The 25,830-nt window shown below is 44.6% G+C and overlaps 1 protein-coding gene across 11 annotated transcripts in view; it reads right to left on the reverse strand.

Annotated features, from left to right (window-relative positions):
• The window catches only part of syne1b (spectrin repeat containing, nuclear envelope 1b), a 97,125-nt gene that overhangs the window by 25,337 nt on the left and 45,958 nt on the right, over positions 1–25,830 (reverse strand). For 9 of the 11 annotated variants that reach the window (XM_074691663.1, XM_074691673.1, XM_074691664.1 and 6 more), the window contains 49 exons: positions 24,850–25,032; positions 24,623–24,766; positions 23,978–24,133; positions 23,490–23,654; positions 23,220–23,392; positions 22,980–23,133; positions 22,674–22,817; positions 21,639–21,803; positions 21,231–21,548; positions 20,981–21,136; positions 20,726–20,896; positions 20,313–20,639; positions 20,071–20,223; positions 18,426–18,593; positions 18,153–18,329; positions 17,918–18,064; positions 17,699–17,824; positions 17,413–17,589; positions 17,061–17,326; positions 13,705–15,865; positions 13,269–13,606; positions 13,051–13,195; positions 12,743–12,961; positions 12,389–12,657; positions 11,654–11,819; positions 11,393–11,548; positions 10,613–10,765; positions 10,320–10,502; positions 10,060–10,197; positions 9,783–9,968; positions 9,559–9,681; positions 9,276–9,458; positions 9,038–9,181; positions 8,693–8,881; positions 8,354–8,494; positions 6,634–6,747; positions 6,376–6,537; positions 5,476–5,670; positions 5,224–5,394; positions 4,081–4,272; positions 3,737–3,868; positions 2,412–2,512; positions 2,159–2,312; positions 1,940–2,068; positions 1,687–1,842; positions 1,390–1,599; positions 1,142–1,243; positions 932–1,051; positions 54–254 (listed from right to left, as the gene is read on the reverse strand). In XM_074691663.1, coding sequence (XP_074547764.1) covers positions 54–254; positions 932–1,051; positions 1,142–1,243; positions 1,390–1,599; positions 1,687–1,842; positions 1,940–2,068; positions 2,159–2,312; positions 2,412–2,512; positions 3,737–3,868; positions 4,081–4,272; positions 5,224–5,394; positions 5,476–5,670; positions 6,376–6,537; positions 6,634–6,747; positions 8,354–8,494; positions 8,693–8,881; positions 9,038–9,181; positions 9,276–9,458; positions 9,559–9,681; positions 9,783–9,968; positions 10,060–10,197; positions 10,320–10,502; positions 10,613–10,765; positions 11,393–11,548; positions 11,654–11,819; positions 12,389–12,657; positions 12,743–12,961; positions 13,051–13,195; positions 13,269–13,606; positions 13,705–15,865; positions 17,061–17,326; positions 17,413–17,589; positions 17,699–17,824; positions 17,918–18,064; positions 18,153–18,329; positions 18,426–18,593; positions 20,071–20,223; positions 20,313–20,639; positions 20,726–20,896; positions 20,981–21,136; positions 21,231–21,548; positions 21,639–21,803; positions 22,674–22,817; positions 22,980–23,133; positions 23,220–23,392; positions 23,490–23,654; positions 23,978–24,133; positions 24,623–24,766; positions 24,850–25,032 — 10,503 coding nt within the window. The remainder of the gene's footprint in view (positions 1–53; positions 255–931; positions 1,052–1,141; positions 1,244–1,389; positions 1,600–1,686; positions 1,843–1,939; positions 2,069–2,158; positions 2,313–2,411; positions 2,513–3,736; positions 3,869–4,080; positions 4,273–5,223; positions 5,395–5,475; positions 5,671–6,375; positions 6,538–6,633; positions 6,748–8,353; positions 8,495–8,692; positions 8,882–9,037; positions 9,182–9,275; positions 9,459–9,558; positions 9,682–9,782; positions 9,969–10,059; positions 10,198–10,319; positions 10,503–10,612; positions 10,766–11,392; positions 11,549–11,653; positions 11,820–12,388; positions 12,658–12,742; positions 12,962–13,050; positions 13,196–13,268; positions 13,607–13,704; positions 15,866–17,060; positions 17,327–17,412; positions 17,590–17,698; positions 17,825–17,917; positions 18,065–18,152; positions 18,330–18,425; positions 18,594–20,070; positions 20,224–20,312; positions 20,640–20,725; positions 20,897–20,980; positions 21,137–21,230; positions 21,549–21,638; positions 21,804–22,673; positions 22,818–22,979; positions 23,134–23,219; positions 23,393–23,489; positions 23,655–23,977; positions 24,134–24,622; positions 24,767–24,849; positions 25,033–25,830) is intronic. The other 2 variants (XM_074691670.1, XM_074691669.1) reach the window with 2 other exon arrangements.

Here is a 25,830-nt window from a genome sequence, read left to right on the forward strand (position 1 = left end):
CATTGTGTCAGCGTGGTGTGAATTATAAATATACACAAGGTCTTTGACCAAACCTTATGTTTGTCGAGGTGATTCTGGACTTCTTCCACAGAGCTGGCAATGATCCTCTGATCCGCAGCCATCTTGTCTTTAGCCGTGTCCACCAGGTCGGTCAGGTCCTGCAGAGCTCGCTCGTACTGTTCTTTCAGAGCCATGTTCTGGTTCAGCCCGCTGCGCCGGGACCCCACAGTCATCACCAGCTCCTCATAGGAATCCTGGAAACACACCAGAAAAGAGTTTCACTTCTGTTCTGCTACATGAACCCTTCAATTTCAGCAAAACCATGAGAGTATAACTCTTTCAACACACGACACAGCTCCATTACTGCCGCATTCACCTTGATACAGTTCAGAAGGTCTAAATTAGCCTCTTTCTAGAGCCTTGTGTGTGATTACATATCAAGAGCTGTTACCCCAAACCCACTTCTTGCTCTCAGTGGTTCATAAGACACAAAACTACTATTTCCTTATGCACACTGCAGCCTTATCTTGAAAAAAAGTGAAAGTCAGAAGCAAGTCCTTCACTTCAACAAAGACTCAAAGAACTGGAAAACATTTTACACTTGGAGAGATCGCAATACAAACTTGCTAACAGAGAAAATACTTTAATGAGAATATGGAAGCCCCCCACCGTCCTAGGCCTCCTCAGACCCCACTTGACCCTCCCAGAACCACACCTTAGATGATGTTTATGTTTATAGAACTGTCACCAATCCACTTTGTAACACGCTGAAGCTCTGTTTTGTTTTCATTGTTTGTTTTCCATTTTTCTTTCTTTTTGTTTGTTTAATCCAAGCAGCTTATATTCGTAAAATGTTGTCTCTCACAAGCTTTAAACTTAAATGAAGCAGACTGAGCTGGCTTTAGAAGGCGCTGACAGGGATGTAAGTTACCTGGAGTTTCAGTATCTTGTTAGTAGAGATCTGATCCGCCTGAAGTGCTGTTCCTCTTGTTTTGAGCTCTGAAATCCTCTGTTCAAAGTCTTTCAGGTTCTCCTCTGCGCAGCCAATCACCTGAGAGAGATGAGACTCAGTCAGCTGGTGTTTATGAGAGCTATAATGGGAACAAGCAGGGTGTGTGGATTTCTACTTTCAAACTATTACCTCTAGTTGTTTTGGGGCTGGTCTGTCCATGGCTCCCGCTAAGGCCTGTAGGATCTGGCACTTGGTCTCAATTAAAGCAGTTTGGAGAAGTTGTAATTCAGTCTGCAATGGAGAAAAAAGTAGCTTTGATATGATATTTAGCTGTTTTGATAACTGTGGACAAACTGAAGAGAGGACTGTGCTCTGAAGATGGAATACATTTTGAAAATTTGTGAGTTAAGACTCTGAGAATGGACAGATGTGCAAACCTGATAGGTTGTGTGCTCGTGTGCTCGAGTCCTCAAGTGGTCGCAACGCTGCCCCAGAGCACAACCCAGAGCTCCTAATCTCTCCTTCAGACAGTCGAGGTTGTCCTCTAGGAGCGCTCGGTCGTCTTGTCTCAACCCTGAGGATCCAGCGAGCAGAGCCTGGCTGAGCTTCAGGTCCTCTGTGACATGCCTCACATCGTTCTCTAAAGTCTGGGGGTAGTCAAGAGAAGTTTGAGGAGGTTTAGAAAACACACAAAAATCAGGGAACAGAAGCTGCAAAAGTAAGCCCCAGCACACCTCCTGCTTCTGTAGCTGTGTCTCTGTGTTTTCTGCCAGCAGCACTGAGCCGGAGAAGACGTTGTTCTCCACGCCGTCCAGCCAGGAGGAGGTGGATGACACAGCTGCAAAGAGCTGCTGTTCCATCTGTGGCACCTGTGTCTCACCACCACCGGGCTGCAAGAACGCAAAGTTGTGGAAATATCCTAAGACTTATTGAATCAGACATCCAAATTTTGCAACTCAATGTTTCAACATGTTAAAAGGTGTAAACCTGAGCGGTCATGTCCTCTACTGTTTGTCTGAAGCTGTCGTACAGAGTCTTCAGGGAGGATTTGTCTGCCTGTGCTTCTTCTTTGTACAGTGAGCCCGCCGTGGTCACACGAGGAGCTCTGGAATAAACCTGCAACAAAGGTAAGACAGTGGCTTCATGATCCAAAAATGACTTCTTCTCTTTCTCCATGCTAACAAGATCAGAACTCAGAGGTTATACCGGCTGTTTGTGGTCCTGCTCCAGGGTTTTCTGAAGGAGCTGCAGTTTGGTTTTGAGCTCCAGTCTCAGGCTCTCCCATCTCTGCCTCATCTGCTCTCGAGCAGCCTGAGATTCCTTCTCAACCAAAGCTTCTGGAGAAAACGGCTCTGTGGTGCTGTGAAGTGACAGAAGCATGACTTAGAGAAAGTTCTGTTTTAATCTGGCTCAATATATATAATATTTCATGTGTGGTGTAAGAGGATACATGAAGTACCTGGCACTGCTTGGAGAGGCCTGCTGGATGAGGATCTCCTCTCCTCTGCTCGCAACTGACTGGAGCAACTTTTTCTGTTCTGCAAGCTGCTCCTCCAGCTCCTGAAACACAGCAGAGGAAAATAAATCAGTTTGTTTGGGATTCTTTGAACAGAATTGGCCTATGGCTAAGTCCCGCCCTCAAAAACATTGAGCCAATCACAGTACGTATAGCCATTCCAATACACCCAGACATTCTCTGCCTGGATGTCCATTGTAATGCATTGCAGAAAGTCAGTTTACATTAAGTTTTATAAGTCTTTTTCTGTGATTTTAAGCTTCAAAATAGTGAAATGTAGTCCAAAGAGTACTTGCAACGCTGACACAAGCTTTCCTGAGAGGCTGGGTGGCGGGGTATATTTTTTTAACCTTTTCTTAAGCAACAACTCAAACGAGAGAAGTGTCTTCTCTGGAAAAAGCTGTGCTGTAGACCACATGAACTCAAAATGAATAAAATTGACAAGTATGCCTACATCTGTTCTAAGTTAAGCTGACAAGTTTTATCGACCTTCTCAACCACAAAATGATTAATTCATCCCTTCAATGTGTAGTTTATGCACCCACTACGCTCTGCTTGTGAAAGACGCCTGGTGCTCCCAGCCCAGCGTGGCTCTGAATCTGTAGCCAGACTCTTCTCCTCTGTTGTGCCCAAATGGTGGAATGAATTACCTAACTCTATATGATCCAGAGTCCTTTTCTACTTTTAAGAGATGTCTGAAGACTCATCTGTTCAGGAAACACTTAGGCCCTTAATCTGACCCTTCTCCTCTTTGTCCTCAGGGGAAGAATGAGTCTGATTACTGAATGTTGTTGAAGGTTGAAGTATATTGTTGCAGCAATTAATTGTGGTTAGTTGGCTAAATTATTCTACATTATTTAAAAAAAATCCTGCACTTACTGGCAGCACCTGTAGCTGGATAACTTGTAGCACTTTGTCGCACTAACTAGGGTTTCCTTCTGTCTAAATTCTTGCTTGTGTTGTACGTCGCTTTAGACAAAAGCGTCTGCTAAATGAAACTGTAGAACTGTTGAACTGTAGTCTAGACCCTTTTGGTGAATTCTAGATGATTTGTGATCTTTCTGTCTCCAAAATTTATCAACAGCCTTCTGTGAAATACCTCCTACTATGACACCTGCCATAGCACCTGTCACATTGTTTGTCTGAGTGTAGGGGGACGTGGCTTAGCCAAAGGTCAATCATGTTCACTTACTGGTTTTGAATCTAACAAGTGCATGTTTATTTCACCTATAGAAGATGGTGCTATAATTTGTGAGTGATAAATTTACCCTCTGTCTCTGCAGGCTGTCCTGGTGCTGCTGGGATCGTGTGGTTCGTGCCTGGGCCAGCCAGTCCTGAACACTGGGACTCTGGGAGAGGCTGGAGTCGGATTCACTGTCCTCCTGCTCCTGCAGAGAGCCCTGTAGAGCCAGGTGATGGGTCAAAACATTAAAAACATGAATCATGGCGGGACAAAGAATCATAAAACAGATTCATTTATTTAAATTCTCACAAGGGACCAGGAAATACTGGAGCAACATTGAGTTTTATCTTCAGGATAGGACTAAAACCAACACAGCTGAAGGTTTGTCAGTAAATTCAAACACACTGGTGAAATATGAAGCCTCCTCACCTGGATATTGATCTGTTTGTCCTGTAACATCCGCTGCAGCTCCAGCAGGCCGCCCTTCAAGGTGCGTAACTTCCTTGCCAGTTGTTCAGCTTCCTCTCTGGTCTCCGTCCGTCCCTCCAGCAGCAGGTTCTCACTGTGCATGGACAGCTCGGACAGGGCCAGCACTTTCTCCTCAATCTCCAGCAGCATGTTCTGCAGAAGCAGGAGCAGAGAGGCCAGCTCAAACATGGTGTCCAGATCTGGACAGGGGCACTGGGATAAACCAGGGGTCTGGCTGAACCCCCTTTACGCCAGCTGCTTTCTCCAGCCACAGGACAGGCAGAGATCTCCCTCTGCTTTCATCCTTGGCCCACCTCTCCGGCCTCGCCTCCTGTGCAACATATTACCACTAATCCTTCACGCTCCATGCCCTGCAGCAAACATGCTAACACTCAAAGGAAAAAGCAGTTCTCCTGTGCAGAACACCATTTTTTCTCCAGACCACAGAGGAATGTCCATCAATGAGTGTTGTTCCAGTGTTTGAAGAAACATTTGTCCTCTGTGAGCATTGCAGCTACTCCAAATCAGTCGGCTTCAGTAGGTTTTACCAAGACAGAGCGTAACTCCCTCCCTCCTGCCTCTCCTCACCGGTCTTTAGGATTCCCCTGCTTGAATATTCAAGCAGCTTTGTCACTGACACCAATCAAAGCAGCAGGATCCATTAAGCCACTACCCCAGACTTCCCCGCCCTTTCCTGCTAACAGGCCCCCGTCACACAGCGGCATCTGCATAATCTGCTTAGGACTAGTATTTCAGTCGCTTAGGAGCCCAGCCTCCTGAATGCCCCTCTAAGGTCTCTAATGCTCTTGTTTACCCACTGAAAGGTTCCTGACCCCTGGGATGATCCATTTGTGAGAAGGGAAACAAAATATTGAAGGATAAGACAGATGTAAATAATCCAGCTGAAAATCTGTGTTAGTCTGCTAACAGAGACGACTGCCCCATGTCTGGAAACAAGAGTCCAGCAGACAGAACTGACACTCCTGATTATCTGCTTCAGTATGTGGATCGTTAATTAATCTTATTTACATATTCATTAAAAATCTTAAGTAGGAATTACATTCACCATGTTTGCTCTAAATGAACAGTAGGGGGAGCTCTTACTTGACATTCAGCCAGCTGATCCTCCATGTCCATCTCCTCTGGAGGTTCAAGGATGGAGGAAACAGCACCTCGCGTTCTGATCAGCCACTGCTCCAGCTCATCCACACGCGACTGATGGAGCTGAATAGCCTGCTCCTGACGCTCACCTTCCAGACGCTCACAAACACGTTCCTGAAACAAAAAACACTTCTTTACTAACTTCAATATGAGGTAAAGTAATCGTAGTAGAGCGTCTGACTGCTGTCAAACTACCTCCAGAACTTGCTGTTTCCCTGAGGCCTTCATGTGGATCGTGGCCATCCGCTCAGCGAGCACCGCAAGGGAGGACTGCATGGCCAGCTGGTCAGCCACATCTGACTCCACAGCCTCTGAGGCCAGATCCTCTGTGAAGTTGGTCTGCAGCCTGTTTATTTCCTCCTGCACGCTCTGGATCTCTTCTATCAGACCCTGCAGAGGAAAACATCATTATCAGTGTCGCACTGTAGGGGTGGGAGAAAAATCAAAATACAATAAATCAGGATCTTTTGTTTGACGATATCAAAATCTGGAAGTCTTTGTCAAAAAAATGTTGTTGTTTTTTTTAATTCAAATTCTTCATTTCAGTCTTTGTTTATGAACTGGATTGTAAAAAGTTACCACTTTTCTCCAGCAGAGGGTGAAATGTTTCTTTCTGACTCATGTGATGTACATTTTTATGGGAAAACATGGCTCCTGATATAGTCTGAATCATCATCATTTCACTTTTTCAAATGTTCTGGTTTTGAAAAAGAACTCTAAAAAATGCAAAAATTGTTAATATTGAAGAATTGCAATTTAAATCAAATTGACACCCCAAAAACTGTAATAGAATCCAATCCCAAGAATAGCGTATCAGCCCAGCCCTATTGCACTGACTATTTCGAGTGTATTCGAATTTCCCTGTTGCTAATATAGATATTTGAAGCAGGATTTCTGTAAACTTTTCACTTCAGCAAACTTATTCAGATTTGTTCGGCTAAAATTGTCGTAATGCAGGAAACTAGAAGGGTTTTTTTTTATTCTCTGGCGTACTTTCCGTTATTTTATCAGTTAGAAAACCTCCCACCCACTATCTGTGAAAGCCATCTCTCCAGTGAACTATTTTAGACCCTTCAATTCACTCCAGTGACTCACCTCATGTGCTCTAATGTGGCTATCAGGGCTTTTATCCGCCTCCAGAGGTTCGCTCAGTTTGGCTTCCAGAGCTTCCATTTTTGAAGAGATTGACTGGAGTGATCCCTGGTAATGCTGCTGCTTTTCCAGAGCTTCATACAGAGACCTCTGCTTCTCGCTGATCTGTCAGAAAAATCAAAACAGGGATTGTAAAAAGTGCATCCTGAAAACATGACAATCAGCAGGTCTACAGAATGACGGGTGTCTGTGATCACATACCACATTTTTTAACGTCTCCCAGGAGCGCTGCAAGTCATCTAAGTTGGCCACAGACTCAAACGTTGGGTCATACAGTTCTTGGATGGGAGCTCTGGTGAGGGTTCCCCTTCCCATCTGAAAGACATTCAAACAGAGAGAAATCAGACACTGCAAAACGCTGAAATCTTACCCAGTGTTTCTGTTTTTATTTTAAGTAAAAATGGTCTTATTACGCTCGATATGAGCCACATTCAACATATCAGCCCAGGAAAATGTCTTGTTTTAAGGTATTTAAAGACAAAAATGAGGTCTGAATTGCTTGCAACACGTAAAAAAATCTGCCAATGGAACAAGAAAAATTGGCTGGACATTTTGCTTAAAACTAGAGTAATGTCTGATTACAAGTAACTTTTCTCTTGTTCCATCAGCAGATTCTTTTTTTACATGTTCGAGGGGATCCAGACCGCGTTTTTTGTCTTTAAATAACTTGTAACAAGACATTTTTCTGTACTAGTGAGGTGAATGTGGCTTTACTACTGTAAGTTAGTGTGACCAGGTGCTTACAAGCCACATGTGGGACCAGGAGTGTGTTTGTGCAGGACAATGTGGGACAATTTTTAAATAATGACCATCTAACCCTGAAACATTAATGTTTCTAATGAGACCAAGCTTATAATTATATGATTAACATAGGTTTGATTTGGTAGAACACAGTATGTACATTTGTTTTGTTTTTCCTCCTTTTAATGGAATATTTCCAATTCAAAAGACAAAGAAATGCATTTGTCACAGGAAAATGATACTCAGAAAAACTATTTAAAAATCTACTTGTAAAAGTTCAAAAAACCTGAAGTTTCTTAGAGCTTGTGAAATATTGTGATGGTATACATTTAGAGTATCTGCATTTCTTGCATTCAGTGCATGTTCTCAGCTCTTAAAGGTCGACTGTGCGCAATAGTGAGCCACTTTTTGTTAGTTTTACATCATGACGTGTGTCGCTTCACATCACACTCACTTCCAATGCAAAATACTGGATCAAGTTACCAAAACACTCGTTGTGAATCGCCCTGCACTGGTTTCGACATTAAACAAACATGTTCCCAGCTCCTTTTTCTCTGAGGAACTTAATGTTTTTCCACCAAAATCTGCAGTTTTGTGTCCAAGGCTTTAACCTTTCTTTTTCGTGTCAGTGGGTGGAGGTAAGGAGGATGCGGTCGACAGGTCAATGAACTCCTGACGCCACATGTACATTTATATTAATTGAGGATGGAAAAATGTAATGGAAATAGCCTTTTTTTCAGCTATAGGATGAAATAATGCTTTAACAAAGGAGACTGCTGCTTTTTGGAGTGCAAAAGCCAATCAAATGCGGTACGTTGTCTCAATTTGTGGGATGTGGGAAAAGGGATTAAAATGCTGAACAGTCTCGCACAAAGTGGGACACCTGGTTACCCTAGTGTATGTCTAAAAAGACATTTTCTCCTGAAAATAAGACAAAAACACTTGATAAGATTTCAGTTTTTTGCAGTGGACATTAAAGGGATGGCCAAAACCTCCCATGTAGCAATTAACTTTAAGCCCTAACTCCCCAGATTTTAAATGCAAATGCAAATCTACCACCAATCAAAACTTGATATGCAAATCACAGCGCTGAAGCTATGCAGGGCTCTACAGGGTTAAGAGCTGGAAGTGAAAGATGGCTCAGAGAAAAGTGATAATACATTAGAGATAGAGTAGATACCTTGGTCACAGCAGCCTCAGTGTATGTGATTGGAGACGGAGAGCGACAGACAGGAGGAGAAGAGACCTCACTGTTAGTTCCCTCCTCACCAGACTCCTCAGTTACAGGAGACAGGAGGGTGTGACAGCGGCCAGCCGTCATCTGACACGCCATGAGAGAAACATGAACAGAAGAGCAGAGCAGCAAGGTGGAGAGAGAAGATTAAACCAAGTGTGCACTTTGTTAAAAACAGTCAAAGAAGTGGGACTGCTTTTAAAGTGAAAGCCAGGAAAAGCAGAAAGAGTCAAGCATGAGTCATCACAAACAGAGCACACAGCTTAAAGCTTTATATTCTCTGACCATGACTGCCTGCGCTGAAGATTTCTTGGACTTCTCCTCATCCATCTCCTGCAGCCCTTCAGGCAAACCCTCCACATCCGTCACTGTCAGCAGCATGGTGGCGTGCTTTGCTTTCACTGCCAGCATCTTGCATTTCGAGTTCAGTGAGGCGATCTGCTCCTGATAACCTTTGATCTTCTGGGCCAGTTCCTTTTCAGAAGGTGAAAAAATGCTTTAATGTACAGGAAAATTTGAACGTATGAAATGACTTGATAGAGAAACTAATATGTAGAGGGATTTATGGTATCTTTCTGTGTTTAACAATTTGGTTAACTTCACTGATTCTTTAAGTTGGTGAATTAATACCTCATGATGAAGGATCTGGGCTTGTAGCTCCTGGATGTTGTTTGACGGGATTGGTCGATCCTGGATGACACGGTGTGCCTCCTCTATCAGCCCCTGAAGGTCTCTCACTTCCTGTTCATACTGCTCATGCTGAACCACAGCCTCCTAAGATAAAAAATTTCACCAGAAATATATTTTTGATCCTCTTTGCTTATGGCTGATTGTTCAATTGCTGCAGTAACAGTGCTCCCTACTGCACCTGCAGGATATTGCATTGCTGAATGGCAACGTGCTGCAGCTGACTGGCTTCCTGCTGTAGACGCAGAGCCGTGCGACAGATGGCGAGGTTGGGCATCACCTCCTCAGGGACCCGCAGTGCACTCTGACAGAGCTGCACGGCCTGCACCTGCTGCTTGAAGCTCTCCATGTCTGCCAGCAGCCGCTACGATTACAGGGGAAAGTTTACACCGTGTGAAAGTGTTAACAAGCTGGAAAGTGCAGAGTAAGTATACGGTCAAATCATCTTAAAGTGGGGTGGATACCTGTCTCTGAGCCAGCTGTTCTTTGAGGCTCTGGCGGGCCAGTTCTGGAGAAGTCAGGGTGGCTTGGACCTGCTCCAGAGCAACATGTAACGCCTTGACCTCATACTCCAGGGCTTCCATGCTCTGAAGACATAATAACAACGTATAAATGCTGTAGTTAATGCACCACATGAGCCAAAACATCATCATTTTCACAAAGTGATTAAACAGATGTTTTCTTTTACCTTATTTGCATCCTCCAGGCTCTGCAGCCGTGTCTTGATGATTTGCTGGAGCTCCTCAGTGTGTCGACTGAGCTCACAAACCTGCTGGCTCATCGACTCCACCTGCAGCACCTCGGACAGGAGCTCCACTTTCTCTGCCATCGACTCCAGGTCTCCGTGGAGCTCTCGAGACTCACGCAGGACGGCCTAAGCACAGGGGAAGACTTACTTTTTAACAACATGCTCCTTGTTTAAGATGTGTCCTGCTGTGTGGTGTTTGTTTGGAGCTCTTTCTCACCTGGTACATCCGTATTTGCTCCTGAAGATGAACAGAGGAGTTCCAGATGATGTTGGCCCTCACCAGGCTTTTGGCTCTCTCCGACCACCTCACGATGAAGTCTAACATCTCATTGTACTCGTCTAAATAACAAACAGCCTGAGGAGCCAAGATCAGAAACACAGTTAGGTTTGATGCAAAGCAAACATAAAATGTGCTTACCTTGCTGTTTGAGTTTAAGGTTGTGGCATGAAAGAGAACAGGACACCTGGAACACAAACCTTTTTCAGCCAGTTGTTCCTGCAGTCTGCAAGGCGAGTCGTGTGGTGATGCATCTCTGACAGCTTGCTGATGGCGTCGCCGAGCTGTTTGGCCAGCAAAGGGTTTCTGCGACCAAAGTCTTGAACTGAAGCGTCCAGTTCTGAGAGGGTGCGACCACATGAGTCCAAGTCTTCAGCCAGACACTGAAATAAAAACAGAAAACAATCATTTATATTCTCTTTGCACTCTTTTTTTATACTTCTGATGATGCCAAATTACTTGCAATTATCTTGTAAACTGTGCATATTCTCACCTTGACCTCTTCTTTGGCGTGATCAACATCAGGGGACTTTTCTTTGAACTTAGCTGATATAGCTTTCAGTTTCTCAGAGATGTCATGGATTCTGGAGCTGAAGTTCTCCTTGATTTCTCTGGTTCGTTGAATTTCTCTCTCTTTGGAAAGAACCTACAACGTAAATGCCAACGAATGGTAGATTAAAAACTTTATTCAACTCTAAAATACATGATCCAAAGAGGTAAATAATTGTTTTTTTGTAGGTTTTTAAACCAGAAAAGCACTCAGAGAGCGCAGACCTCCGCCGAGCATATTCATTTTATTACGACTTTAATGTTATACTTCCTTTCAACAGACTGTCTGGTACAATTTGGTGTTAGTTGCAGGTTTGTACATTTTGTTTTCTGACAGTGTTGGAAAATTATGATGACCCAGTACATATTTCATATTCCAGTTCTTAGAATCCAGAATATTACCAGGATCTGGATCGTACTTTTACATCTGTCAGAAATGATGGTGACCTTGTCTTGTATTGCTTTGCAAAGCAATCCGACCATTTATCTTGGCGTTATATACACATATGGTGAAGACAGCTCTATCTCATGATTAAAAAAAGTCCTGGATCCAGACGGAGATCCAGATCACCTCCAAAATTTAATTACTTCTTTCTTATCCCGTTTTGAACATTTCCTGAAAATTTCATCAAGATCTGCTTGTTACTTTTTGAGTTATGTTGTTCACAGACAAACAAACTCTTGCAAAAACATAACCTCTATGACGGGTGTAATGATACAGCACCTGGTCTTCGATAGCGCCCAATGCAAGTGAGACTTCAGCCAGCTGCATGGAGATCTCAGAGGGTAGTATGGTGTACAGGTCCAGGTATTTGCTCTGCTGCTGCTCTGCCAGTTTATCCACATTCTGTCGATACGTGATCACATCTCCATGCACAACCTAAACACAACAAATGAAAAACCAGTGTGACTTTTCTCAGAGAAACTCTTTCAAATTGCAGCGTTTTAGATCAGAATGCTCAAGACTATTCTTCTGAAGTTGTACCTCAAGCTCCTGCAGCAAAGAATCGATGTCTGGAGTTGGGTTCAGAAGAAGCTCTCTGGTTTCTTGAATCCAGGCTTTAACCACGCTGAGCTCCTTCTCCACCTCCTCTCTGTCCCTCAGCTCCTGAGCTGCTTGAGCTCGTTTGGTTTTGGACTGTGTCAGGAGGCTGAAGACGAAAAGAAAGAAAAAAAAATACTACTCTTAAGAGGAATGCTGAGACTACTGTCATTTATAATTCATTTATTTGCTTGTTGTTTGTCAAGTTATTTTGAGTTTATTTCATTTTAATTATATTTTATTTCTTTTTCTTCTTATATTTTTATTATTGATTCTATTTGGGGAGGTATCTTGGATAAGCCCACTTTGTTTCTTTTTTTTTTTTACCTCTCCAGCACTTTCTTGCATTTTTTTTCTATGCCAATGTAACTGTCTCTAATCAATGGTGCAAATAAATAAATAAATAAATAAATAAATAAATAAATGAATGTCTCTGAGGTAAAAAATTATATTTTTAAGATTTGCTTTTGAATAGTGAAATGAACTTTTTGTACAATAAATAAAGTATATCATATGGAACTTGAGTTCTGGATCAAAAGTGCTGTCAGAGTTTCTCACTTCATTTTTATGTGAAATATCTGAATTCATCATTTTATGTTCAATCTGATTAAGACCGCTTATAGAAAAAAAACAGAAAATATAATTTATAGAAGCATCATTTCTTCAGATCTCCTCTACCTCTCCATCTGGTCTTGCACAGCTCTGATCTCTTTTAGGCTGGGCAGCTCATCCTGCTCGTTGGTTGGAGAAGGCACCTCCACGTCGTGCAGCAGGCTCAGCGCGTACTGACGCAGCAGCATGAGTGCAGACAGCTCCCTCTCCAGGTCCTGGCTCAGCAGATCATGCTGGTCCAGCAGAGACTGCAGGGTGGCTTTGGACGCCTTCTCTACGGCGCTTTCTGGGAAGCGGCTCTGGAGCTCTTCAGAGACAGCTCTCACCTTAACCATCTGCATGGAACAAGAATGGAAGTTTAGCCAAACGAAGAAAAGGTAAAATGGTGAATTTATCCTCTTCTTTCATATGGTGGTGCACCTTTTCTCTAAAAGTCCTCCACTCCTGAGCTGTGTCCTCCAGCACTCTCTCCTGGCCCCGTGCTACACTGCGCAGTCGTGTCCAGCGCTGCCACACGGTGGTCATGGAGCGACTGATGGTGGCCTTGCTGGCGTCACTCCCTACCAGCTCTAGCTGAGCAGCTTGCTCCTCCAGACCACTCAGCTTCTCTTGAAAGCCGTTCACCAGAGATACAAGAGACTGAACGAAGAAGAGAAAGCATCATTAAAGAAGAACTTCCTCTTTGTTTTTTGTTTTTTTAAAGCAGGCTTTGTTTCAGCCTCACTCACCCGATGACTGCACAGCTTGTCTTCAGCTTCTTGGCCTGTTCCCGCCTTTGCAGTGGAAAATTCAGTCAGCTTCTTTTCAGCTTCATTCATGAGCTCAATAACGGTCTGCCGTGCCTCCTGGTACGTCTTCCACTGGTCCACACAGCTGGCAGAATGATCAGGGATTAGTTCACAAAGTTTAAGCATAAGAAGTTCTTTAAAGCATCGCTCTGTGTTACCTGTGGAGGACGTCGTGGTGACACTGCAGCTGATCTCGAACCTCCACCCCTCTCTGCTTCGCTGACTCCACGCTCACACGGAGCTGCTCTTTGGCGGTGGGGTTGACCACGTTCTCCAGCGAGGGCAGCAGGGCCTGCAGCTCCTCCAGGTGGATGAGGAACTCCTGCTCTGTGGACATGATGTCCGCCTGCTGCCTGAGACACTCCTCATAGTTCTCCACGTCCACGCCAAGGCTCGCCTGCTGCAGGAAGGACACGGCGTCCTCCAGCCATTCGCAGGCTGACTGCATCCTGAAGTGGTACTTCTGGCACAGCACCAGAGAATCCTCCAGGGTAATCTGAGGAATATTCACGGATGATAGAAGAAGTCACAATGTCTGCTGTAAGTTTGACCAGAATCAGCACATGATATAATGATGGATGTAATATTTCTCACCTGTTTGGAGCTCAGCGCTTTCTGAACATCCGCCTGCAGCTTCGCCATCTCCTCCAGGCTCGTATCCACATGTGTAGGAACAAGCTCGTTGGCGCTGGTGTACTTCTGTTTCTCTCTGCTGCTAAGAGCGGCAACGATCCTCAGCCTGGACTGCACCTCCTCCTGCATGATCTGCTGCTTTCTGATCTCCTCCTGCACCTTCTCCACCCGTACATCCACAATCACAGCATAGCCCAGCTCATCCCTGACCTGCTGCAGCCAGTCCAACGTCCGCTTCATCTCTGTTTCAAAGTCTTTGCTTTGGACAAATCTGTTCTCGCACTCTTCAATCAGATCCCCGACGGCGGCCTGCAGCGATCGCAGCTCCTCCTGCCACAGAACCACCTGCTCCTTCGAGGCGTCGTGGGCTGCCTGCTCCACGCGGGGTGCCAGAGTGTCCATCTGCTCCATGAGCCGTGACAGGTGAGAGTTGGCGCTCTGGAGGCTTCCTGCCAGGGCGTGGTAGTTCTTGAGTCTCTCCTCGGCTGACTGCGTCTCTGCGCTCACTTTGACAAGCTGCTCTTTTGTGGCCTTCAGCTCAGAGTCGACCTGCATGGCCATCGCTTTGTGGTCCTCGAATGACTCTAACGTTTCATCCAGATGCTCGACTTTCTGTTCAATCAGCCTCTTTAAGCTGTTGTACAGGCTCACCAGCTGGGTCATTTCCTCTGGGCGCCACGGCTGACCGGTGCTCCGAAATCCCTCTTTCTTCTGGTTGAGTTCACTCACAGCTAAACCCAGGCTGCTCAGGTCTGCCTGGATCATTTTGTAATCGCTCTGCAAACTCAGAACTTCTTCCGTCTGCAGCCCGACCGGCTGAGTGCCCAGATTATTGAACTGTTCTTCGAGCTCCTGCAGAGCTTTATGGGTGACATCTATGAAAGAGGTGTATTCATTTCTGGTGAGGATGGCCTGCTGGATCTTCTCCTGCTTTTCTTTGGCGAGCGCTAAAATGCTGTTGTACTGCTGGGGCAGGGTGTTGAGCTTTTCATCCAAATAGCAGTGATCCACTTCATTCAGGCTGGGCAGGATTTCCTGTCCGGCTCTTTGAACAATCAGAAGAAGATTCTCATACTCGATTGCCTGTTCAATAATGTGTTGATACTTTAACAGCTGAGCCTCCAGTTCGGCGTCACCGACCATCAGATTGATCTCAGGGAAGGTGACGATATCAGCTTGTTTGATCCACAGGCAAATCTTCTCCAAATCAGTCTTGAAATACTTCCTGGAAACAAGGACTTTCTCAAGCTCCTGCAGTTTCTGACCACATCTGTGTAAAGTTTTATCAAAGATGTTTTGAAGCTCCTGCAGCTTCGTGAGGATCTCATTCCTCTCCTCCTCGCTGGCGTCCCTCATCAGATCCCTCCCCTGAGACCACAGGGAGGTCAGCTCGCTCTGATAGGCTTTCAGACTGCTCTGAATATTCCGGCAAGTCCTGACCTGCTTGGACAGGTCGTCAGGAAGCAAAGCGATGTACTCCTCAGCCTGGGCTTTCTTCTCATTTTGCTGCACCCAGGAAATAGACTGACCCACAGCCATCAGGAACTGTGTCCTCTCTGTGAAAGCTTTGCTGAGGTGTTTCCTGCGCTGCACGACCTTCTCACTCAAAGACTCAACTTCAGACTGAGTGTCAACGATAAGCTGCTGCAGACGCTGTCGTTCGCTGAGACCCAGGCGGGCCAGCACCCTGTCAGCGTCAGCCATGGCCTGAGCCAGCAGCAGCTGCTTGGCCTCCAACTCGCTGCAGATGCTCAAGTGGTCGAACAGGAAGCTCTGCGCCAGCTCAGGAGGAGGACTCATCTTCATGGCTTCAGACAGGGCAGGCTGCTGCTCCTCAGCCCAGTCCCGAGCTTCTCTCAGACGGGCCTCTACCTGACCCATGTCTTCCAGGGTCACCACAGAGTCCTGGATTTTCCTCTCGATGAGGTTCTGCATCTGAGACCAGCGCTGCTCAAAGTGGCTGATCTGCTCCTTTACCAGCTCTTTATCATCCAGGTTTAAATGTTGGATGACTTTTTGTTTCTGTTCTTTGAGGTCTTCAAGAGCTCCTTTCTGTTCATCCAGAGTCACTGCCAGCCTCCGTAAAGCCTCCAGATGCTGAGATGAACTTTCAGCGTCCGTTCTGTGAAGCAAAACAGAAAAGTTGTCATTTTCTTGTTTAGTGTAATGGAGACCCAGCTTGCCTTAGTCATATGTTTTGGTTTTGCTCCAGATTGACCAAGTTTTAGGTGGCATTTTTAATAACTTCTCATTTCTTTGTCCATTTCTTGTAATTTTTTCATCTCTTTCTTTTCGTCATTTTTGCATTTGGAGAAGATCATTACTTTGTATGGCTAATTTGTTGGTCATGGACACCAAACTGGTTTTGTCTTCAGTGATATTTTTTCTATTTTTGCTCCTGAGTTTGTCTGGAGATCCTACATGTAACCATGGCTGCGGATGTGAAATCAGCTGTTAGCAGCCTGTAGCATATCAATGCTACCTGGTGCAAGGCCTGATGTTTCCCACAAGTTGAGGAGAAGGAGGTGAGGACCACGTGCTGGTTCTCAGGTGTGAGCTAAGAAGTGACGACATGGACCTGTCCTTCCATCCATCGTTATTGGGAACGTAAGATCTATCTCCAATAAGATGGACAAGCTAGCTGTGCTAACCCAGGAAGAGAGGGAATACCAGAAGGCAAAGTAGCATCATGCTATTCAAAGACATGGCTAACGGAGCTAACACTGGACACCAGTTGAAGAGCTTCACCTGCTGTGAGCGGACAGGATCCAGACAGAGGACAGAGACTGAACAGACTGCTGAAGAAGCTCAGTCCTGGACCCTGTTGTGGTGGAGACTGACTGAACTGGAGAATGATGGACAAGCTGTCATCACCTATTTTCTTATGGACCTTTTTGCACTTTCTATACACTTTCTTACTTTTGTTTTCTTGATTGCTGCTGTGACTCCTCCTGAATTTCCCCTCAGAGATAAATCAAGTATTTTCTATTCTATTTAATTCTATTCTAAAGTCTGGCAACCGTCCCTGTCTTTTTTGAGAGTGTTCCCTTTTGATAATATAATGTAGCCTCCTCTTTTTTTATTTAATGAAGTATTAATAATTGTAATTTTGTTCTGTCTCCGTTTTTTTAACTTATAATCTGCCTTTTATGCTTTTTATGCGTAACCTGTTTTGGAGAATTAAGCACGATTGTGATTACATAATTGTAATTTTGACTGTACAATACATATATGTGGGAAAACTAATAAAAACAATTGAATAATAATTTTCTTGCAGTCTTAAAGAAACAGTTGTAATATTTAATGTGAAAACACACCTGGCCAGATTGTCCCACTCTTTGGACACCTGTTCAAACAGAGCCTCCACTGCAGTGATGCATTCGTGGTACTCTTTCGACCTCTGCAGATCCTCCTCTCTCTGGCTCTGCAGCTTGTTGGCCTGGTGACAGAGCTCCAGCCAGGAGTGGCTCAGACGGTCCAGCTCGGCGTGCTCCGGAGAGTCCTGGCCACCAGTCAGTCGACTCACCGTCTCTGTCATCTTGGTCAGGATGCTCTGCTTTGACTGCAGTTGCTGGCTGCATTCCTGAGTGATGAAGAAGATGCCGGATAAGTACACAAAATCCTGTGTGACTCACTGCATGTGATTCTTGTAGCATTACCATTCCTTACTTTAGCTTGTGACAGCATATTCTGAGCAATCTTGGTCTCCAGCTCTGCAGGCCGTCTGGAGAAGCTGAGAAGCTGCTGCTCCATATCCTGAAACAGGCTGGTCAGATCCTGCTTCTGATCCTTGATCTCCCTCCAGCCCTCTGAGAGCTCATGTGCACTCGACATCCTTTCCTCAATCTGCAAAAAAAAGAGGAAAAGATCCTGCTTTGAATCTTTCAAACATATGGATCATTAAGCACTGAATCTCCAAGCACTGACTGAATGAATCTTAGGTCCAGTTACTGACCGTGAGTTTGACCTGCTGGACCTCAGCGGCTGCCACTCTCACAGCCTCATCTGACAGGTCGCACACAGAACACACCAAGTCCAGGTAAGTGCTGGCCTGCTCCTGAAGGGCCCTGTAGTGTTTCACCTGAGTGTGCAAAAGTAATCAACCACAAGAGTTGAAGAAAAATGACAAACTACAACAGTTAAGAGGAGGAGTTGGTTGATTTGTCTCAGTTACCTGCTTCAGTGCTTCCTGCAGACCAGTCGGTCCCTGCTCGTTGAGCTGAAGCTCCTCCTGAACCGTAGAGAGCCACGTTTGGCACTGCTGCAGAGTGTCCTGATGGTTCACATGTTTCTGCAGCTCCCGGTCCAGACTCTGGTACACCTGTGGAGCACGGTGAGTAAAGACCTTAAACTTTATTTCAGCTGCTACAAACAGAGGGGTTTTCTGGTTGTGTTCCTAAATGACTCACACGTTGGGCCGTGCTGCAGATGGCAGAGTAGCTGTCTCTGGTTCCCTGTTGATGGGCCTGGACTTGTTGACTGATCTTTGCCTGAACTTGGTCCGTACAGCTTGCTACAAGATCTTCTCCTTTCTGTTTCAAGCTGGTGAGACGCTCCTCAAAGCTTGCTATCTCCTCCATTATTGCCTGGAGAGGAACAGTGATGCGTTTCAAAATACTGCTTTGCTAAAGTAAGCTTAAAAAAACTGCAAAACCGCAGATTGCTAGTTATGGTGTGGTCACCTTGTGTCGGGCAAGTTGCTGAGTGGCCATCTCCATGCCGCTGGTCTGCATGGAGTCAGAGGTGACCAGTCGACTGGACATCTGTAGGAGCCACTTCTCCACCTCCTGCAGTTCACTGTTGTAATCTTCGTGCTCCTTCACCCACTCCATGAGGTTCTGAACCTGCGTCTGTGACAGAAGCAGAAGCTGTCACTGTGTCCTGAATCAGTGATGCCTTTAACACGTTACTCTGATTTGACCATGTTTTTCAGTAACGAGTAATCTAACACGTTACTATTTACAAACCAGTAATCAGGTTAAAGTTACTAATCCGAATCATGGTGCGTTACTTTTCTTTTCATTTTTCTTGTAAAAAAAATCTAAACCTTTTTTTTTCTTGTCTCCCGTTGTTTTCGGCATGTGGACAACTCATGTGTAATAGCAGCCAGCACACAAAGGTAAACAGAGGGGGAGAGGAGAAATGCACGCTTTATAGCTGGAAACACAGTCGCTGTTTGGAGCTTGTCAGCTAAAGATGACAATATTTCAGCTCGTTGTTCACCCTGCGCTGGCAGTTTGCTTAAGATCTTTTACCGAAACATTTTGGAATCAGAGCGATCAGCGCAATATGGACATAAATGCTTGGGAAGTTGTTTGACTTTTACCTGGGGGAAAGGTGAGTCCTGTCTTTCACTGTAACCCCCTTATATAAAGAGCTGAACCCTCCGTTTAGCACAAATCCATCCGTTGAGGAGCAGAGCAACAAAACGTAGACAAGCAGGGGCGTGCCTAGACTTTTTAGACTGGGGTGCCCCGAGCATGGTACTGAGGATTATGTGAGCCCACACTCCAGCAACATTTATTTTTCCTTATTGTAATACAAATACAGGATCAGCAGACTACAGCTTTAAAAAACAATTAAACTCAAAAAAACCAAACTAGAATCTTAAAATTTAACTGAACAGTGCTGTAGTGTACCGTAAATAGTACAGTAAAAGCTTTCTTTAGTTGTATTTTGAGATTCAAAATGTATAAAATGATTTTTTTCTGATTAATTTAAACTACCATTGTCTGCATCTTACTTTAAAACAGGGGTCTCAAACTCGTGCTATGGAGGGCCAAGAGGCTGCAGGTTTTCTCTCCAACAAAGAACTTCACCAGCTGATTTCACTGATTAGTCCCTGTTATCTGCTTAAAGGTGATGTAATCAGTGAAATCAGCTGGTGGAGTTTTTGGTTGGAATGAAAACCTGCAGCCTCTTGGCCCTCCATGGCGCGAGTTTGAGACCCCTGCTTTAAAACAAAACATGTAGACTCATATTAATATTCATTTCAATTGCATCGCATAATCGTGCCGCAGCAGTTGTTGTCGGAAGCTGCTGAAAGTAAATAATAAAGTAAATTGTAATATGACTTTGTTACTTTCAAAATCAAGTAGTCTGTAATGTAACTAAGTTACTTTTTAAAGGAGTAATCAGTAATAAGTAATCAGATTACTATTTCAAAGTAACTGTGGCAACACTGGTCGTAATAAAACAAATCCACTTGTATCAGCTTCCTCATTCTGCTTTACTAACCCTGTAACACCACATTATTTAATAACGCCCCAGTATCTAATAATGTAATAAATTTTTACTTCAGAAGAAACATCTCCATTGAGTCCATACCTTGGCAGCTAAGCAGAGATCCTGATAATCAGCCTGGAGCTTCTTCATGTTTTCACTGATAGTTGCGTCGTGGACGATGTCCAGCAGAGCCTCTCCTTTCTCAAAGACAGACTTCACTGCTGACTCATGAGACTGCACTGTCTGCTGAATGGTCTGCACATGAAAACAAGCATTGCAAACAGCATCCGTCAGTTTCTCTGCTCTAGTTTTATTGTGAAGAAACATTGATGTTGTTAAGTTACCTTGTACTTTGCTAGCTGAGCCTTCTTCTGGTAGAGCTCAGCTTTAGGCTCCACATTTGATGCTAAAAGGTTCTTGGTCTCCTTCACCCACTGAGCCTGGCCCTTGTATTTGTCCATAAAGTCTTTGGAAAGTGAGATGCATTTCTCCAGAGAGCTGTGCTCGGCGCGCAGAGCTTCCATCAGCTCCTGGAGCTGAGAGAGGCGCGTGTCCACCTCCTCCTTCAGCTGCTCCGCCTCGGGCTCCTCCAAGAACGCCATGGCTCGCTCCGTCTTCTCCCTCATCGTCTTCAGGTAGGTGTGACCCTGCTCCATGTCAGCCTGCAGAGCCTGAAGAGTACATGTGATGGTGTTCAGTTTACACCACAGCAGACATCAAAATACAGATGACATGTGCTCCAGGTTTGATATCATACCTCTAGTTTCTTCATCTTCCTCTCCATAGCAAAGCGGTCCACAGCGTCGACAGTGATAGCCACAGTGCTGAAGTTATTCTGAGCCGTGCTCAGCCAGTCTGAGAAGGTGGTGAAGACACACTGTGCCTCTTCGATGCAGGACACCTCTTCCTGGAGCTGTTTGATTGTCTCCTGCAGGATAAAGGAAGAGAAATGCTGATTGGATCTTAATAATGATGTGCACATACACAGACGCTGTGTTTAAATAAAAGGTACCAGTAACTGCAGAAGGAGGACATGGTAGCGTGCTGTGATTTTGGTGGCCCTGCTGCTGATCTGGCTGCTGATGTGAGTCTCGTCCAGAACCTGCTGAGCCAAAACACTGAGGCCCTCCATCTCCTCCTGATACACCAGCACTTCTTCCTGCCAGCTCTGATCAGAGGAGCAGCGTTATAATAATATATATAAAAAAAAGCAACATTTTCATTTGCTTAAAAATTAAAGCATCTCTGTATGTGAGGCTAACCTTTATCAGCTGGAGCTGGGCATCTTTCGTAGTCCGGTCAGACCGCCGGTGGCTACGCAGTTGCGCTTTGGTCTCCATGCCCTTTAGCCAGCTGTCAAGACGCTGAAACTTTTGCTCCATCTGCCGGAGTTTGGCCAGTGCACTGTTGAGCTGAGACCGCGTGTCGGCCAGTCGTGCCTGATACATCCTCCACTCCTGCTGCAGGGTCTCCAGCGCCCTGTCTTCGATCTGAGGCAGGCCCCAGGGGATGACGAGTTCTCGGCTGACCAGCAGAGTGTTGAGCAGAGCCTGGCCTTCTGTGCAGTGCAGCTGCAGCTCCTGTGGTAACAATGAGGTACATTATCAGCATGAGCAGCAGCATTTTAACATCTTTCTATTTACAAAACAAAACCTCTGTTGGTTTATAACCTGCAGCTTTTGCAGAGTCTCCTCTAGCATATCCACATCCCCCTCCAGTTGTGTGTAGCAGCCAAGCTTCTCTTCTTCTTGTTCCAACCAGTCCTCAAATGCATGGAGGCCCCGCTGATACTCGTGGTGGGCTTTCACCAGCTCCTCCGCGTTAGCTACCGCTCTCTGCGGGAGCAATGAAAATAGAAAATCGTTATGTCTGAGCGTTTTCAAGAGTTTTGCCACACATTATGTTTAATAGGGTAGGGAGGAAAAAATGAAAATTGATATTTCAGGATTCTTTTGTTTGACAATATCAAAATTGGGATTCTTTTAGGGGTGGGTAAAAATATCAATGAATCGATCCATCAAAATTATTGCCTTGCCCAATTCAATATCGATTCAGCAAATCCTCTGAATCGATTCATCTATTGGCAAATGGGGGGAGTATGCCTGTTATTCCCATTGTTTGGACGAGGGCCACAGGAGACCAAACAACAAAATATGGCAGCCAAGGATGCAGCACAAAGCCAGATCCTTCAGCTTTAAAGTCTGACATTTGGGTTGTGTTATTGCTCCAAAGCGTGAGGTGACATACCGCATATATTCACATGGGGCATGAAAATCGATAATTGAAGCAATTAAATCTATACTGAATCAAATCAAATCGAATCAAAAAAATATCAAAACGAATCGCAACCTAAAAAATCTAATCATATCGTAAGGTTTTTAGCGATACCCTGCCCTAGATTCTTTGTCAAAAATGTGTTTTGGTTTCTTTTTAAATTTTAATTCTTCTTCAGTCTTTGCTTATAGACTGGATTGGGAAAAAGTTACCACTTTCCTCATCATTCAACTTTTTTACATGTTCTGGTGTTAAAAAAGCAAACTAAAAATCACAAAAATTGTAAACATCTAAGAACCACCGGCACCCCAAAAATCGTAATAGAATCGAATTGTGAGAATAGCCCTAATGTTTAAGGTGCTGTTTTCGTGGAAGCTGGAAAAAACATAATAAACAGATTTTGGGACTGATTTCTGCACACTTGTAATTACCATAGCATTGTCTTTCATGGTGTTGTAGCGCTCTTGCAGTTCCTGAAGCTCCAGCTGAGTGACAAAGCTCTCTGTGATGCTGACGCTCTTTGCAGTGATGGTTTCCAGCAGGCTGCTGTGGCTCAGCACTTCCTCATACAGCAGCTAAAACAGAATGGAGAAGTAATACCATCAATAACCTGTGACGATATTTACATCCACTGCAGCTTAACAGCCCATGTGGCTTTGGAGCTTCTCACTTGCTTATTGATTATCACTTTTAAAACCACAGTCTGTTCGGTGACTTATCCAGAAAGAGTCAAGTACCTTTATTTTGCTCAGGTTAGCAGTTTTATCCCTCATCTCCGGGCAGTGTTTATCAGTGGGATCGAGACTCTCCTCTACTCGCTCCACCCACGCCACAAACTGGTGAACGTCTTCCTGGTAACTGGTCCACTGAGACAGGGAACCTTCCAGCTGGCTGTTGGATTTTCAGAGCAAAGAAAGGCAAAGTCAGTCGACTATCCTGCAGCAATTGTGACTCATTACTCCTGCTAACAAACAAACCTTTTGCACTGGATGGAAGCAGAGAGCAGGGCGTCCCAGGAATCTTTCAGATCCTGTATTTGCTTCTGGACGGCTGGCACTCCTTCAGCTGAGGTGTTTCTTTGAACGGACTCTCCTCTTGTGATGAGCATCTTCAGCTGGATCTCTTTCTCCTGTCGAGCAGTCAGCAAAGCCTGAGGCAAAAAACAAAAACAAAAAGGTGAATTATTTTTTCTCTTTTCTGAGTGTTAAAGGTGCTGGATCTAAGTAAACGCAACAAAGCACCTTTACCTCCAATTTGATCATGCGGCTATCCAGAACGTTTTTGTCTGCAGTGGGGGCGCAGTAACTCTGCAGCATGTGACTTGTGTCAGCCACCCAGTTCTGCAGCTCTTTCAGGCCTTGGGAGAAAAGCTGGTGCTCAGTGGCTATTCGATCAATCCGTGAGGCCTTCTCCTGCGAAACGGCAAAGCGAAGCACAAAATTTACCTCAAAATGCTTCAGAAACTGAATCCACAGGAGGCTCTGCTAAATGAGCTTTACAGACTACAGATTTAGTAGAAAATAAAAAGGATATTAATTTATGTATCATCTTTGTGAGACTGACAGTAACAAAAGAAATAAATTAGTGTTTCATCACGGTAAATTAGTACCTTCACTGTTTATAATCTGTACAATATTAAGTCAGAGCTCGATCCAGTCTAGTGCCGCCGCTTCCTCTCAAGCTCTACCCCTAGAAAAGCTCTGGTGCAAAGGCAGATTGGGAGGCATTACTGTACCTTGGTCAGGTTGGTTAAAGCTAGGTACTGAGCAGAGAGCTGCGACACGCGGTGCACAAAACCCTTGCCGGCCGCATGTTCATCCCACAGCAGCTGGGCCTTTTCTTTCAGCTTGTTCAGCTGAATCTCGTGAGAGGCTAACTCCTCAAGCACAGACTGGAAGAGCACAAGCAGGTTATCAAAGAGGCATGCGAGCTGACACAGATATCAGACAGTTAAACTCAGACACAGAGACTGAGGGGTTAGAGATGGCGACATGGCAAAAAGGAAGAATGCGACGTCTGGCTGGTGTTACTGCAAAGCTGTTGTTGGTCATAACGTGCAATCAAAGAAGACAGTTATAAACAATTAAAAGACACTTAATACAAGTATAATTGTACACTGAACAGTTAAAATGACATATGAGAACAGCAGAGAAGCAGAAAGATGACAGAAGTAGACAAATGGCTGTTAGCTTCAGCTGTTGGACTTCTTTTCAAAGGGTAATAGCGAAGCAAAAACACAGTTAAAGAGCTAAAACGTTGATTTCCTGCCAGGCCTAGTCATGTTGGCACTAAAGCACTGAGTGGTTGTTGTGTTTGAAGATGATTGGTCCTGGATGTGGGGGTGGGGTGGAGTTGTTCCAGGCTCTGTGGGTTTTATTACCTGTAACTTGTGAAGCTCTTGCTTTTTGGCGGTGAGATCGTGAAGCCTCGTGCTGCTCTCCTGTACAGCCAGCTCAGTGGCATTCAGACACTCCTGAAGAGGCTCGGCGCTTGTCTCAAAGTCTCTCATCTGAGATAAAAGGTTCTAGGATACACACAGAGGATAAAATGAGACTTAATCTGAAATATCCCAATAGAGTTTTTACAGATTGGCAAAGAAGGACTCACTTGCAGACCGGCCTCTCTGCTGTGCAGGTTAGTCATTATATTTTTCCAGTCCTCCTTGGCTGTGTTTATTTTAGTGCGAACTGCATCCACTCTGTCTTTAGCTGCGACAGTGGAGACAAGTTCACCATTGACAACCACAGCGTTGAGCTTGGACTGGCCCTGCTCCCTGTCACCCAGAAACTCCTGGTGAGAGAAAATGATGAGAAATGATGAGAAAAGATGATGAGAGAGGATGAGAGAAGATAAGAGTAAAGCAAGTCATAAAATTATTTAATACCGTAACTAGGGCTGTCACTTCCACCGGTTAATGAGATTAATTAAATACACCACAAATTGATGCTTTAAAAAAATTGACGGAATTAACTCAGTGCATCTGGAACGATCTTTCAAGACCCAAGTAATGTGATTGTCTCTTCCTGTTTTTGATCCAAAAAACAGACAAAATGTACTTTTTTTTAATCCAGTTCATCTCGGGCTCCCCATCCTTTGATCTTCTCCATGATCTCTGTCGTCCTTACTCACAATGACGCCGCTCTTTATCTCTGAACTACCGCGTCACATCCTCAGTTGGAGCGTAAGCTGCCTGAACTTTTCTGACTCTCAGCGTCTTGCTATGTCTCTGTCACCTCACATCTTCTCCTTATATCCATGCTGATCTCTCATCCAAAGAGTGCACCGCTCTCACCCACAGTAGTTTATGAGCATGATTTTGGTTGACAACTCTGCCAGACCCCGCCTCCCCTCCGTGAAAAAAATAATTTACTTCTGTAGACGGTTTAACGGTTGTATAAACGGTTGCTATGGAATTGACGTCTATAGTCGTCAATGGCAGCATACACAGACATTTTAGTATTTGCCAGTTGAAAAAATGTGGATTTACAAATCTTCTCTTCTTTGTGTATTTATTTGAATAGTCATGCACTATAGTTTTGTAATGTCCTAGAATTCAAATTCTTTATTTGGAGGACCTCAAGCAGATGC

The sequence above is a fragment of the Halichoeres trimaculatus genome, unplaced genomic scaffold, assembly GCF_033239565.1.
Source record: "Halichoeres trimaculatus isolate MK-OKI-2021-1 unplaced genomic scaffold, fHalTri1.1 fHalTri1_scaffold_17, whole genome shotgun sequence".
Taxonomy (NCBI): Eukaryota; Metazoa; Chordata; class Actinopteri; order Labriformes; family Labridae; genus Halichoeres; species Halichoeres trimaculatus.